The sequence below is a fragment of the Eubalaena glacialis genome, chromosome 7 (genome assembly GCF_028564815.1).
Source record: "Eubalaena glacialis isolate mEubGla1 chromosome 7, mEubGla1.1.hap2.+ XY, whole genome shotgun sequence".
Classification (NCBI taxonomy): domain Eukaryota; kingdom Metazoa; phylum Chordata; class Mammalia; order Artiodactyla; family Balaenidae; genus Eubalaena; species Eubalaena glacialis.
In genome coordinates, this window is record NC_083722.1 from 32,643,229 (window position 1) to 32,657,794 (window position 14,566).

General features: G+C 56.9%; 1 protein-coding gene across 1 annotated transcript in view; it reads right to left on the reverse strand.

Moving 5' to 3' along the window:
* Positions 1-14,566, reverse strand: part of TTBK1 (tau tubulin kinase 1) — a 35,356-nt gene that overhangs the window by 11,101 nt on the left and 9,689 nt on the right. The window contains exons 10-12 of the mRNA XM_061195044.1: positions 13,633-13,864; positions 13,220-13,398; positions 9,753-10,314 (exon numbers count right to left, since the gene is read on the reverse strand). Coding sequence (XP_061051027.1) covers positions 9,753-10,314; positions 13,220-13,398; positions 13,633-13,864 — 973 coding nt within the window. The remainder of the gene's footprint in view (positions 1-9,752; positions 10,315-13,219; positions 13,399-13,632; positions 13,865-14,566) is intronic.

Sequence of the window (14,566 nt, forward strand, 5' to 3'; positions counted from 1 at the left end):
TAAAAATTGTGAGATTTCACTTAAAAATTGGAAGATACTGGCAACAATTGGCTGAGCTGAGGATGGTGGTGGTCCCTCTGTTTACCACAATCCCCACAAGTGCCCTCTCCCTGACACTGCTTGGCTCCTGTTGACATGTGAGTTGGTGACATATCACATCTCCATGGTCAGTGGTCACCAATGCCAGTACCTGCCCTGCCTGTGAGCCTGACCCCAAGGATTCCACCAATACCACTGAGGACAGGGTTTTGAGCACCTGCTTTCTCACCGGAACTCTTACTCTGCCCATCTAATCCCCAGAGCTGCTATGGGATGCTTGGGGCCATGTGGGATTGAGAGGTTGGGGTCTCTGGAGCCATTTCAACCAACCCCAGTACTCTGGAGTGACCCCCACCTGGACTCTGGGATGGAGAAGGAAGGAGAGTCTGACTCATAGACAACTTCCTTCTTCCTAGATAGAGCGAGGAGGGGCCAACCAGAAAGGACAGTAAATAGTAAATAGACCAATACACAGACTAAAACGCTTTAAAACTCCCATCAAACAAGACCTCAGTTATTCGGCATTGGTGGGGTTTTTAATATGCTTTTGTAAATTAGATATTCTGATTAATCCATTTAATGCAGACAATACTGGGATCTACTTCCTAGGCTATTATGAGGATTAAACAAGTTATTTTTGTAAAGTGCTTAGATCACTGCCTGGCACATAATAAGCTCTGTGTGCCAGTGACTGTTAAATAAAATAAATTAATTAATAATTGGAAGCCACCACTACATGCAGGGTGTGACTTTAAAGTATGAAAATATCATTTTCCAATACAACAAAGAGTGCTGCTTCTTTTCAAAGACGACCTTGGGGAGGCTATGTGCTTTCCCCAAGTGGGGTATCATTTCTTGAAACACTCTGACCTCTTCTTTGGGAAACCCAAAGGAGCCTGACAACACTCCAGGTCCCTACCCAGCCTGGGACTTAGAGACAGGCACCCCAACTCCAAACCATGCAGGGCTCTGCTGAGCTTCACATGAACTTGCTCCAACACACGTGGCTTCAAATGGCCTTAGATGTTCCAAAAGTCAAAACTACCCTCAAGAGGTAATCATTCCTAGATGGAGAGGGTGCTCTTGGCCCAGATATCCTCAAAAAGAAACAGATTTTGGAGAAAGGAGAGTGGTGGGTGCAGGCTTAGCTCGCATGGATGAGACACCCATGAGAACAGTTTGGCTCAGGGCACTGCCCACCCACTACGGCATCCCTAGGCTGGGGCAGGGGCCCTGAGATAATCTTAATATTATCAAGATCACTTCCTGTTAGTTCAGAGCTTTATGGCTTATAAGACAGTATCTCCTCCACTACAGAGGACACGTAAAAGGATGTCCCCCAAAGAACAAAATGTTTTGAATCATGATCTTACTTTGAAGGACACACCCTCTCCCACAGTTATCAGTTCTGGGGTGTGTGTGTGTGTGTGTGTGTGTGTGTGTGTTTGAAAATTCAGCCACTTTGGGGTTGCTAAACAGGATTCCCCACCTCCAAAAGCTTTGGAAACAGTAATATGTGTTTAATGCTAAAACGAGGCTGAAGCTAGTGCCATCATCTTTGATATGTCACAAGGCACTTTGGGATCTTAGAGTACCTCACGGTGCTGGTCACTGAGTGGGAGCTGTGCTCAGGGTCGGGTAGTGGAACCCTCTGGAAGGAAATGCCGGATAACAGAGTGCTTGGTTTCATCTAATCCCAGATAACAGGGGCCCTTCCCCCACTGCTGCTGACTTTTAGAGTGGCTGGTGGACAGACTCCCCTTCGTTTCAGCCCCTGCCACTAGCTGGAGAGGATGGAAAGAGGGCCAGAGGGTAGCAGGGAGAGAGGGGGGCAGTGCCAGAAGGCGGGGAGTAGGGCTACTGTCCATCCCACCCCCTCACCTTTGTGCTTTGTGTTTTTCCTCTTTTCTTGAGGGTCTAGTCTGACCCTCCTCTACCTTCTGCCACCGCAGGATGCAGAGCCGCACAAAACATCCCGGAGGGCAACAGAGGCTTGGACTTGAGGAGGTTCAAAAATGAGCAGTCAGCATGGGGGTGGGCCCGAGTCTGGCTTTCATTCCTAGATGGAGAGGGTGCTCTTGGCCCAGATATCCTCAAAAAGAAACAGATTTTGGAGAAAGGAGAGTGGTGGGTGCAGGCTTATCTCACATGGATGAGACACCCATGAGAACAGTTTGGCTCAGGGCACTGCCCACCCACTACGGCATCCCTAGGCTGGGGCAGGGGCCCTGAGGCCTCTACCGCAACCAGAGACAGGAGTTGAAGGGAGATGAGTTGGGAGTGAAGCAGACATCAAGAGAGGAAGGAGGGAGAAAGAGGAGCCAGGATGATAGTAGGTACATAGGAAACTACCAAGAACCGGCCAAACATCTTTCTGACTCCCTAACACACACACACATGGACACTCATACACACCCACACACACAGGACTGCAGCACTGTGCAACTTCAGTGGATGCCATTCACATTAGGGTCTATGTAAATGGCAGCGCAAAGCCTGAGCATCTATCCGTGGCAACCCTGCCACATGCACAAATGCTCATACATAAGCACACTCATACTCATAAGTGTACCTACATGCACACAAGCACACACACAGACGCAACCTTACTGCAATAAACATTTTGCAAACCAAGCCTCCTCCCCTCCTTCCCTCCCTATACAGGTACTGCCCTTCTTGGAGCCATCTTCACCACTGCCGCATTCCCCAGGGGAACAGAGGTGCTGGCTGACATGGGCAGGAACGAAGGAAGAGAACCTTGGGGGTCCCTGCAGTGACAGGTTGGGTGCTGAGAAACAGGCAGAAAGAGCATAAGCAATCTGGCATCCTGATCCCCCACCCATCTCCAGATCCCCATCTGATCAGCCTACCAGGTGCTCTGTTGCTCTGTCTTCACCACCACCCCTGGGGGGCAAAAAGATTGGCTGAGCACCCACAGGAAGGAGTCACCCTCTGAGAGGGGCAGTGGTGGGACTGCTGTGTCTGGAATTTGTCCTGAGCTCACAGGTCCTACCTCATCCTTTACAACCACTCTCTCTGCCACTGCTACTAGACGGGGTCCTTTCACCCCGAGGCTCCAGCTCGCTTTGAGAGGCAGATCCCAGGCCCCTGTTCATACTTGCTCAGCTCCTAAGGAGGTGGGCCAGGCAACCAATCCCACCAGTGGATGATGGCACATATGCCTTGGGGGAGGGGCAGCCTACAGTGGATTGAGCTCCAGGCCTCCTGGGTTGAGATGTGGGAGGGCAAGGACTCTGTCCTCTGTGATAATGGCATGGGAAGGGCTCACTGGGTCACAGGGCTGCTTCCTCCCATACCACTGAGTGTAGAGGCACTTTCCCACCAAGCCCCAAATCTGGCTGGCCAGGTCCCCGTCTCACACACAGGGCCACACGCCTTGCCCCACGCGGATAGACAGACACACAGCACACCAAGAGGGACCCAGTCTCCTGGCACTCCCCTCAAGGGTGGACCAGGCCCAACTATGCCAAGAGATCACAGATTAAAAAGAATAAGCCCCATTCCAGACTGACTCTGACCCAGCATGCCTCTCCCTGACACCTTGGTTTCCACTGGACTCTGGACTCACTGGTGGCTCCAGCCCAGGGCCCCTGTCCTGTCCCAGAAACTGCACCAACAGCCCCATCCCTCCCTGCACCATTTGGCTGGCACCAAGCAAAGGGAGATGATGGGGGGTGAGGGGCGGGGCGTTACAGTACGTTGGGCCAACGTTATAGGGGGCTGTATTGCATGATGGAGAGGGACAGGGTGTATGAGTGTGTGATTATTGCGTCCTGGGAAGGAACCACGGTCTCTGCCTGCTCCCCCCCCCCACCTGCCCCCTCCAGGAGGGGGGGGGCCCAGCCTAGGTCTTGTGCGTGAAGCGGGCCCACACCTGCTGCAGCTGTGACCGCGAGATGCGGAGCACCGAGGGCACGAGTCTGTGGTTGCCGGCGGCCAGGGGCGCGTGGCGCCGGTGGGGCGCCCGCACGGGGCTGCTCTCCGCCGAGCGGCTGCGCTGAATGAGGGAACCGGAGGAGCCGCCGCCGCCAGGGTGAGGGTAATGCTCGGTCTCCAGCGTGGAGGAGGAGAAAACGGAGGACGCCAGTCGTCGCAGGGGGCTGTACCGCGGGAGGGAGTGCCCCGAGAGTCTGTCCTCCTCCAACTGAAAGAGACCAAGAGAGTGGAGGGAAAAGAGGCGTCAGGCACAGACTCGACAGCTCCGTCTCGGGGGGCCACCCCACCGCTGACAGCCCCTGCGGCACCGGCGTCCCGGGCAGGTCGGCAGGGTCCAGCAGGGTGCAGAGGGGTGCAGACTGTAGTACTTTCCTGCCTCACAATCTAGGCTCCGGCCTCCAATGCCCTTTCCCGGCCTCCTCCTCACACCATGGTCTCCTTGCAGAGACCTTGGTCACTCACTTTCTCCGGGATGCCTTCCTGGCTTAGCTCTACATAGCTCGGGGTTCCCTCTGGGCTGGGGAAATCCTGCCCCCCAGGAAGGCCGCTCTAAAATGTATTAGCATCTGTGCACCATCTGTCTTCCCGGCTGGACTCCATGCCCTTCATGAGGTCTAGAGAACACCAGCTACAAGCCCTCTGGGGTGGCACTCCTGCCCCCATGACAGGGGCAATCAGGGTCTCAGTGGCAATGTAGCAGAGGGTAGGACTCTGAGGTCCGACTACTTATGTTTGAATCCCAACTCCACCACTTACTACCTGGGTGACCTCAAGCAAGTTACTTTACTTCTTCATGCCTCAGCTTCCTCATCTGTAAAATGGGGGTAACTATGGTTCCCACATCATAGGACCTTTGTAAGGATCAGATGTTATAATATGCAAAGCCCTTAGAACAGTGCTGGCGATGGTGTAAATGCTGTGTCATGTGAACTGTTTTACTACCCTTTAAATCACTCTTGAGAATGAAGAAAGGGATAGAGGACTGGGGGGTGGAGGAGTCGATTGAAATCATTTCTCCAAGGTGGCTTTTTCCCTGTCCTCTGCAAGGTTGAGCCGCATGGCAGGGTGTGGCCGCCTCACTTGGCCACCGTTGGGAAGAATCCCGCCTGTGCCCTGCTGCCCTCGTGCCCTCAGAGGGAAAAGGGAAAGTGGGGCTCAGTGTCCCAGGCTTATGGGGATGGAAATGGTGACTTGGCTGTCATCAGATATTTCCCATCCTGACCCTTAGCTCTTCCTGGGACTGAGGCCAGTTTACATAGCTTTAGGCGGGGCCAGTGAGGACTGGCTGGGCCAGCTGCTAGAGGGCTGAGGAGGAGGGGGCCCCTGAGGCCATTGAATGGGGGTCCAGGGACCCGGCATGGAACCTCCAGCAGAAAGGCGAGGAGACAGAATATTCTGTAGGATCGTCTTTGCCCTCACTCTGCTTTCCCTTCCAGCTTCTTTGTGGCCAAGTCTAGGATCCTTCTGAACCGGTCCTGTCTGCACTGAGGGTTAGGGGTCCCAGGCCCACCTGGGGATACTGAGGGCCAAAGGTACCCACAGTTGCCCACAGCCCCTCTCACAGCACATGCGGGTGGCTCAAGTTCAGCATCTCAGCCAGAGTTTGGTCAGCTGCCAGAGGGATTTAATCCCAGCATGCTCCTGCCCTTTAAGGCCAGGTACTTCTTGTGGCCACCTCCCTGTCCTCAGTGCCCCACTGAAGTGTCATGTCTCTGAGGCCACCCCAGCTTCCCAGGCAGGCTGGCTCCCTGTTCCTAGCAGAAGAAAGTTCTCTGTTATCTCCCTATGTCCCTTGATTGTAAACACCGTGTCTCCACCTTTGCATCCCCACCCCACCCCCTTGACTGTAAGCTCCGATTCATCTTTGTCCCCCAGCCCCTCGCACACGTGGCAGGGAAATGCTCTAGGGGCTGCCAAACAAATGTCCATGTACTCAGGGAATGTTGACCCGCTGGGTTATCAGCCAGAGACAACCGGGAAGGAGGGTAAACATGCCTCCCCCAAATCACACACTCTGTCCGCTGCTCTCTCCTCTGCCCTGGCTTTCCCGGTCACTTCTAATTTGCACCGTAAATTCCGGAGAGAAGAAAACAAGGTGTGTGTAAGAAAAAAATTGAAGTATCATGCTCTGCACACCAAAGAACAATAGATGCTCTAAAACTGCCTGCTTCCACATTATCCTCGTCCCGGCTCCCCACGAGGGTAGGTGACAGAGTTGCAGGTGCTCCTATCTTAGGAGCTGTTAGGAGGAAGTTCACACATCAGACACCAAGCAGACGGAGCTGGGACTAGGAGGGGCTTCCTTGCAGAAAGGCGGCAGGGTGGGGTCCCTATAGAGACTTCCTCCCTGCCCTGAGCCGCCTAATCTAGTTACATTACAGGACGGGGGGAGTTCCACAAACTGTGATTCCAGTGTGCAGCCGGCTTTGGATCCCCCACCCAGGCTGGGCTCAGGACTCTTTCCAGACCAAAAGAAGGAAAACATGTGCCAGTCCATTCCTCCCTCTTCCCCTGCCCTTGGCGAAGGAAGGAGTCAGCTTCACCCTGCTGTACTAAAAAATACTCCAAGACATGTCCTGCCCCATGTGCTCACAACCAGACACACACAGAGACTGCACCACAATGACACGCCCACAGGCACACCTGCTGCCACAGTCCAGCCAGCAGGCGCACACACATGTGTGCATGCAACACACACACACACCCCACAAAGGCTCTTTCCGATCCCGCACAAGTCATCTGCTCTCTCTGGCCCGTGTTTGCTCCTCTCTTAAACACACAGGCCTCAGACTGTGTGGCTCCGGGCACAGCCCTGGAGCCAGCTGCCTGGATTCAGATCCTGCTTCTACCACTTAGCAGCTGGTGACCCTGGGCTAAAGACTTAGCTACTCTGAGCCTCAGTTTCCTTACCTTGTAAATGGGGATGGCCTCTGCACAGTATTGTTGTGAGGAATACACGTGTAGAATGTGGAATTTCGGGAGCAGTGCCAGCTGTTATATCCTCATTAGAACTATCACTGTGATGATTACCCTGCCATCTGTGACGTTCTAGGCTTCCATGGATCTCCACACACTCGCAGACCCACTACGCGCTCTACACAGACACTCTGACGTGCACCCACATGCGTGTGTACACACACGGACACGCCCACACACCGCTGTACACTCTTGGGTAAGCTGACACTGACATTCTATGGCACACACGGCAGCCATGGAATGCTGACCAACCTCCCTCTGTACAGTGTGGGGAAACCAAGGCCCGCACACACCTAACATCCCCTCCAGACTCACACGACTCATCAGCTCATCGCTCACTGAGACAGGCAATGCCCGCCCTTGTCACGAGCAGGACCTGAGCCCAAGACTGACTGTACGACAGGCCTGAGCCTGCTCCCCCAAATCTCTCCTCACCCCCTTGGCTGGAATTCCCCAGTGTGAGGCTGACTCCTAGGACAAGGGGGGTGCATCTGAAGGCGAGAAAAACCTCCCAGATAGCTCAGCACCCTGATTCTGAGACCCACTTGGCCTACAGTCACCAGGAAGGGACTGGAAGAGCCCAGGTCCAGAACTCGGCCTCCTGATTTTAATTCTGGGCTTTCTCTCCACCCACACCACCACCACCTGTCTCCTTTCCTCCACTCTGCACCTCCCAAGAGCACGACCTATTGTGTGTCTGATCTCTGATGCCTCCGGTCCCCGGCACAGAGTAGATGCGCAGTAAGTAGGGAATGACTAGGTGATGAATGAATGAGAGGGGAGCAAGGGAGCCCAAACAGATCTTGCTCCTTCTCCTGCTTCCCAGGGCTGGTTCTGGTGGGCACAGTGTCCAGGTCAGCAACACAGCCATGCTGCCCACATCCTGCACCAGCTGAGCCTCCAACTCAGGCTGGCTAGGACCTCTCTGGGTGGAAGCTCATGGTCCCCATTTTTTGAGCCCCCAATTTTCGAGCCCCCAATTTTCCAGTGTCCAGGGCAAGGCCAGGACGAACACTCCTCAGGATCTTGGGTCAGAGGTTGTCTCTTCTACACACAGGGATGGGGCCTAAAGACAGCCCTGCTTGGAGCTGCCTTCTCCAGAGCACCTGCGATCTCCCGGCCAGACCTCCCGATTCTGAGCACACAGCGGAACTGGCCCCGGCCCTGCACCTGGCATCTCCCAGAGCCTTCTGCGTGCATGCCCCCGACGTGGGACAGTCCAGTGGAACGCGGCACAGCCCCTGAGCCCTCTAGCATCACCTCCTTGGCTCTCCCCAGTCCTCTGAGGGAGCACAGACCCCATTCAGCACCCAGGGTGAGTGTTGGAGCCACTTCCTGGATCAGAGGTCAGCCTCTACCCCACACAGGGAAGCCAGGCCAGGCCAGTGGCCTTCTGCCTATTCTGACACCCCATGTTTGCCAGAAGAAAATAACCAAACTACCATGAGACATGCTGCGGACCCTCACCCTGGCATTTATGATGTAACCACCATCTGGCCCCTCCCTGCCCATCCTGCCTTGTCCCCCAGTCCTCCCACACAAGAAGGTACCATGGCAGCCTGACCAGGTCCACCCAGGGCCCCCAACATGCCCGTCCCTGTGCCCAGTTTAGGGTCCCTGCTGCCCTGGCTCCTTTTCTCCCCATCACTGTCTGAGCATCCTGGTCCTCAGGGGTCACCCCCCGCATGGAGCCTGCCCTGACCACAGGACATCCCCTGCTGCCCTGACCCCCTTTCAGCAGCTCCTTCGCTGACTTCCAGGAGCCCTCTCCCCAGGTGTTCCACGCTCTGACCCCTTCATCTCACTCTTTTTCAAGGGCTCCCTTTCCTTTCACCCCTCCCCTCCCAGGTGTGACTGTTTCCCAGCTCTGCCTTCACCCTTGGCTCTCCCCACCCTCTTGGGTGTCCTCTTGGGTGACATCATCCACTCCTGTGGACTACAAGACCCCCAAATCCATATCTCCTGCCGAGATCGCTCTCCTGAGCACTGATGCCTCCACAGTGGACATCCCACAGGTACCACGAGGTCATTGCATCCAAATCTGAGTTGATACTCCTTTTAAAACCACTCAGTGACGGCACCGCCACCCACCCAGAACACCGGCATCAGTGGAGAACCCCTCTGCTCCGTCACAGTTCCCTCAGTCTTCAGCCAACACCTCTCGGCTCCATCCACCTTGCCCCGAATCCAAAGTCCCCCCCCCGGTCCAAGCCACCAGGGCACTCTCCTGCTGGTGCCTGCCATGTGGCCTTCCTGCTGACAGTTTTGTGCCCCTTCAATCCATTTTCCACACAGCAGCCAGAGGGATCCTTCAAAAGTACCAATGTCATCATGTCGCACCCCTGTTTAAAAGCCTGCGGTGGCTCACCAAGCCTTCAGAATCCAGCCCCAACCACAAGGCCCTCCCAGACAGGGCCCCAGGACCCACCTCGCAGCCTCATGTGCTGCAAAGTGCAAGCAGATCAGTGCTTTCTGATTGCCACCTCTGGGTCTTTGCACACCCTGTCCCCTTGGCCTGGGAGGTCTTTCTCCTGCTTTGTCACCTGGCTGACACCACCCAGAATGCAAGACTCACCTCAGACCTGGGAGGGTACTTCCTCTGGGAAGTCTTGCTGCCCCCATAAGGTTGGTTTCAGACCCTTAAGCCTGTCTCCCTTCATCAGAGCTGCAACAGTTGGGTGCTAGTCGGCAGCCCCCAGGGAGCACATGGGAGCACTCCCGGCTACGTGCCAGGACTGTGGGCGCCGGGGGTGGGGAGTGGGGTGCAAGCCCAACCTTACCTGCCTCTGCGGGCCCGTGGGATCCGACTCTCTCCGTCGAGGGCGGGGTCCAGAGTGCAGGGGCGAGTGGGAAGGGCTGCCGGGCGTGGGGGGCTGTGATGTCTCTGACCGGCCATCGGCCTGGTTCAGCTGGGGTGGCAGGGGCTGAGCCGGCATCAGCCGCAGGTCCTCCTCGGCCAGCGTGTGCATGCCGCGTGCCCGGGGCCGGACGGCGGGGTCCGGCCCTGGCCGCCGACGCTCCTCGCCCTCCTCGGGCAGCGGCCGCAGCTCCTCGGGCTCCTCGTCCGTGGTGCCCGACGTACTAGGCTCAGCCCCCGGGGGGAAGTCCTTCAGCTCTGTCTCCTTGTCAATGATGACCCACTCCTTGCTGTCGAAGTCCTCCTCCTCGGCCAGCGGCACCGAGCGGAAGGCATTGCTCAGGGCCTCCTGTTCCACGGAGGCTGACACGTCCATGCGGCCGCTAGCCTGCCGGTCGGCATGGCCTGTGTCCACTGACAGCATCTGGGCCGGCTGCGAGGAACAGGCCTGGCGCGAGGGTGAGCCGGGCAGATCCATCCGTGACCTGCAAAGCCACCCAACGTGGGGCTCAGTGCCCGGCCTCTCTGGACCCCCAAGGACCCCAAGGAGGTGGCAAGGTGGAGCCTGATGCCTGAGACCCCCTGACCACTGCACTTCTCCCACCCTGGGCCAGGCTCAGCCACGTCCTGGGTTGCCACCCTCCAACCTCAGTCCCTGCAAAGATCTCATTCATTCATTTAGTCATTCATTCAACACACATTTTTGAATGCGTACTGTGTTCCAGGAATCTAAACAGGCAAAAAGTAAAATCTGGTTCTTGTGCCCAAGGAACACTGTCCTCCAAACCACCCCCAGGAAACTGGATCTTCTGATCTTCCTAAAGGCAATTTGATGCTTGCCCAGCCAGGGCTCCCACCCCACGCGGGCTCTCTCCCGCTGCACCCAGGGCAAACACACCCAACTGGCCCTCGAGTTTGCTGATGGTTTTCTAGCCTCTTTTACCACCACCCTTCAAGCCTACCTGGCGGGTTTCACCACCTCCAACAAACTCCAGTGACTCCCAGCCCAGGACAAAGTCCACATGCTTTAGTTTGGCATTCAAGGCCCCTGACGGCCAGCCAAAGGCCCCACTTCCCCCTTCCCCTAGCCAGACCCATCTCAAATTCACTTGCTTTTCCCCAAATTGCTCACACCTCTGTGCCTTTACGAATGCCACTCCCCACACACAGCCTGTCCTCCCACCCTTTGCTGTCCACCCCAGCTCGATGTCACCTCCTGCAGGGAGCTGTTCCCTCCTGCATCGATGGGGGTTAGTTTGCCTTCCCAGCGCTGCCTGTGTCCCCTCTCGTCACAGAGAGGAGCACGTGTATGTTTACGAATCTCCCGCCCCAGTAGACTGCGAGTTCTGCCAGGCAGGGGCTGGGTCCCTTCTGACTTTTGCTTCTGGGACCCTGATCCTACCTGGGGACATCTCTTTCATCGTTATCTTAACCTGTGCTGTGAATCTCACGTTACTTGCAGAGGTTCTCAACTGGGGAGTACCAGCCCCAAGGTGAGGGTATTCCTGGTTGTAGGATGCTATACAAGGAAGAATTGTCCTCTCCCAGATGCCAGGGTGCCCCCCTGAGAACCACGGAGGCCTCACTCACACTCAGGCTGTGGACAGGGGGTGGACTGCCATCCTCCCCCCCGCATCGAGCCTGTGAGGGGAGGGGTGCAAGATCAAAGCCTCCTGTGGGGCTTTCTCAACATCCTCCTACCCCAGCCTATGTGGGACCTGCCAACTCCAATCTGCACAACATTTTTATCAATTTGTTCATAAGGCTTAAAATAAAACCCTTGGAGGGAGGTCACCCAGGTCTTACATTCATACTCCCATGTAAGTGGCTAATGTCACTTCCTTTCCCAAGAGCATGGTTTGTTTAAATGGATGTGAAGGAGAGAGGAAGCCAGAGGAAGAGAGGGGCCGAGGATTGTGGGGGGAGTGGGAATTGAAGAAAGCAGGGAGGTGGGACCCCCTGATCCCACCAGCTTCATATGTTCTCCTGCTCCCAAGTGCCCCAGAGCACCCCAAACCCTTTTGCCCTGCCTGAGATCCGGAACCTTCCAGAAAATCTCTCCTCGGCCCTCTCCTCTCCCCAGCATCCCTGAAACAAGGGTTCAGTCTGAGCCAGACCAATGTGCTCTTCAGGACTGTCTTTGCTCAGGGCATTTCCCACCTCCCTTCTCCACTCGTATCCCTTCCAAACTGCCCCTCCTCACTTCTCCCTGTTTCCTGGACCCTCTGGGCGACCATGGATGAAAATGTGGTCTTCTGTCCCGGGTAGTTCAACCTGTGAGAGTGTGAGTGTGGTGAGGGTGTGTGTGTAGGAGTGTGTGAGTGTGATGGGCGTGTGAAAGTGTGCGTGTGTGAGTGTGTGGACGTGAGCGTGAAAGTGTGCGTGTGAGTGTAGTGTGTGTGTGTATGAGTGTGTGAGTGTGGATGTGAGTGTATGAGTGTGGGAGTGGGAGTGTGTGTGGATATGAGTGTTGTGTGAGGGCTGTCAGCTCCCTCGGGACAGGGCCTGCGTCTCTTTGTCCTGGGGTCACCACAGGGATTGGCACAGGGCTGCCCTGACTCGGCGTCTCCACACCCCAGAGATGCACTGTGCCCATCCCAGAGGTGGCGTGCAGTTCGAGGCAGAGTCCAGAGAGGGGTTCCCGGCTGAGGTGGGGCATGAGGAGGCAGGGACCTCCTACCCCAGGGCTGGGCCCCAGGAAGAGAACTCTTTCCTGGTGCAGAGAAGGCCCCAGCCTTGCTGTGAGGTAAAGCCCCACCCAGAGCCAAGGGAGGTGGGGTCATGTCTCCCACCCGAGGTTGTCCCACCCATCAAATCTAAGGTGAGGATGGGGCCCTGGTCCCTAGCGGCCATCAGCCACCCAAGGTCAACCAGCCACCCTCTCATCCCCCATCCTAAAGGCTCACCTTGACTCTAAATTCTCCAACACTCCCACCCACCAACCAGGTCCCTCCCTGACGTTCAGATCCCTGAGGCCTGACCCCCAAAACTTGGTCTGTCTTCTCCTCAGGCACTCCCCGAATCCTTCTCCAGGCCCCTCCCCCAGAGCTGAAGGGAGCCTCACCAGCTGCTCTGAGGCATCTGTAATTAGTCCCCAGGGAAAGAGGTTCTGGAAGCACGCCCACCTACCATTTCAGCTCTCGCCTCCTCCTACACCTTCCTCCAGCCCCACGCCCCTCCGTGGTCTGAGCTGGGCCCGCTGCATCCCCCACCCCCTCTCCAGGCTGGTCACTGACTCTAACTGAGTCTGACCCCAGGCCCAAATAGAACCCTCTTAACGCTTCCAGGGTCCCCCCACCTCTGCCTGGAATCTGAACTTTCCTCCAGACCAGCCGTGTGAAGGTGGAGGGGACCAGGGGCCCCTGACCATCCCCCTGGCTCCAGACCCACCTCCTCTCATGCAGTTCCACCCGCCCATCCACCGTGGACAGCCTCTCCGACTCAGGGCTGTTGACCCTCCGGTAGTGCAGAGAACGGACTGGGGTTGTCGGTGAGTCTGGGGGGGCGCGCACCGGGGAGCTGGGGACCCCCGCAACTCGGCTCTGCTCCTCCTCCACCACACAGGGGGTCTGCAGGACAGGGGAGCTCCATGAGTGGGGCTGACAGGGCAGCTGTGGGCAGGTGATTTTCTGGGGTGAAGGAGAGAGAGGGAGGTCCGAGCACTGGGATGCCGGTGATCCTGGGATGGGGCCGGGCCAGGCAGGCAGGGCGAGCAGGCAGGCGGCTGGGGAGAGGGGCCCACGGGTGGGGAGCAAGGTGGGAGGGGGAAGGCCACCCGCGTCCCCCTCCGCAGCTGCAGTTACTTTGCCAATGTTGATCCGGAGTTTGTTCCGGTTGACATCTGTCTCCTCCCAGACTTCAGCCTCAGGACCCCCGGGGTGAGGGACGAGGTGGGGGCTGGAGCCCGGCCCCTCGGGGGGCCGCCCCGGCAGGATTGGAGGTGCGTTCTCCTGGTCACTCAGGTGCTCGCCCTGCAGCACATCCTCGGTGTTTTCCCGGAGCAGGTCGCCGGGCACCGGTGTCACGTTGACCACCCTGTGGAGGCCAGGAGGGGGCCATGGGCAAGGCTGGCAGGGGTGCCCTCTCCTCTAGCACAGGCCCTGGAGACCACCCGCCACCCATGAGAGTGGGCACAGGCAAGGTCCGGCAGGGTCGGGGCATCCGTAGGCCCATCTCCATCCCTGGCTCGCAAACCCTCTGGAACCAGACCACCCTCAGGTGGCTCAGGTGGTCAGAGGGCTGAAGGGCAAGTATGGCACCACCTGGCTCTGTTTATGTAGGAGATCTCGATGCTCTCCGGCCCTGCCAGCTCCCCACTACATTTCGCTGGCTGGCTTCCTTGAGACTAGGAAATGGGTCTAAATAAAGAATCACTTTGGAGTTCCTGGACCAATGTCTTTACAGACCCGGCACCTCATGTGCTGGCAAGTCCTGTGGAGTCTCCGCAGTGTGTCCCCTGGCTCACCCCTGGGGCTGGGTGGGGAGCCCTCTCACTCTGGCCCCTCCCTGGGCCACTCTATCTTTGTACTTTTCAGTTAGATCTGAAATCGTTGACCCGTCGATTACAAACATCCCAGACTCAGCTGAGAGCGCTTGGAGGGCAGGGGCTGCACATCTCTTCTTGTGCCCCCACAGGGCCTGGTGCCAGGGCTCAAGACCTGTTCGCTGAATGGATGCGTGTGACCACCAAGAAACAGACAGACTGTGGTGCTGGGGGACTCTCACTCAGGGCTCTCT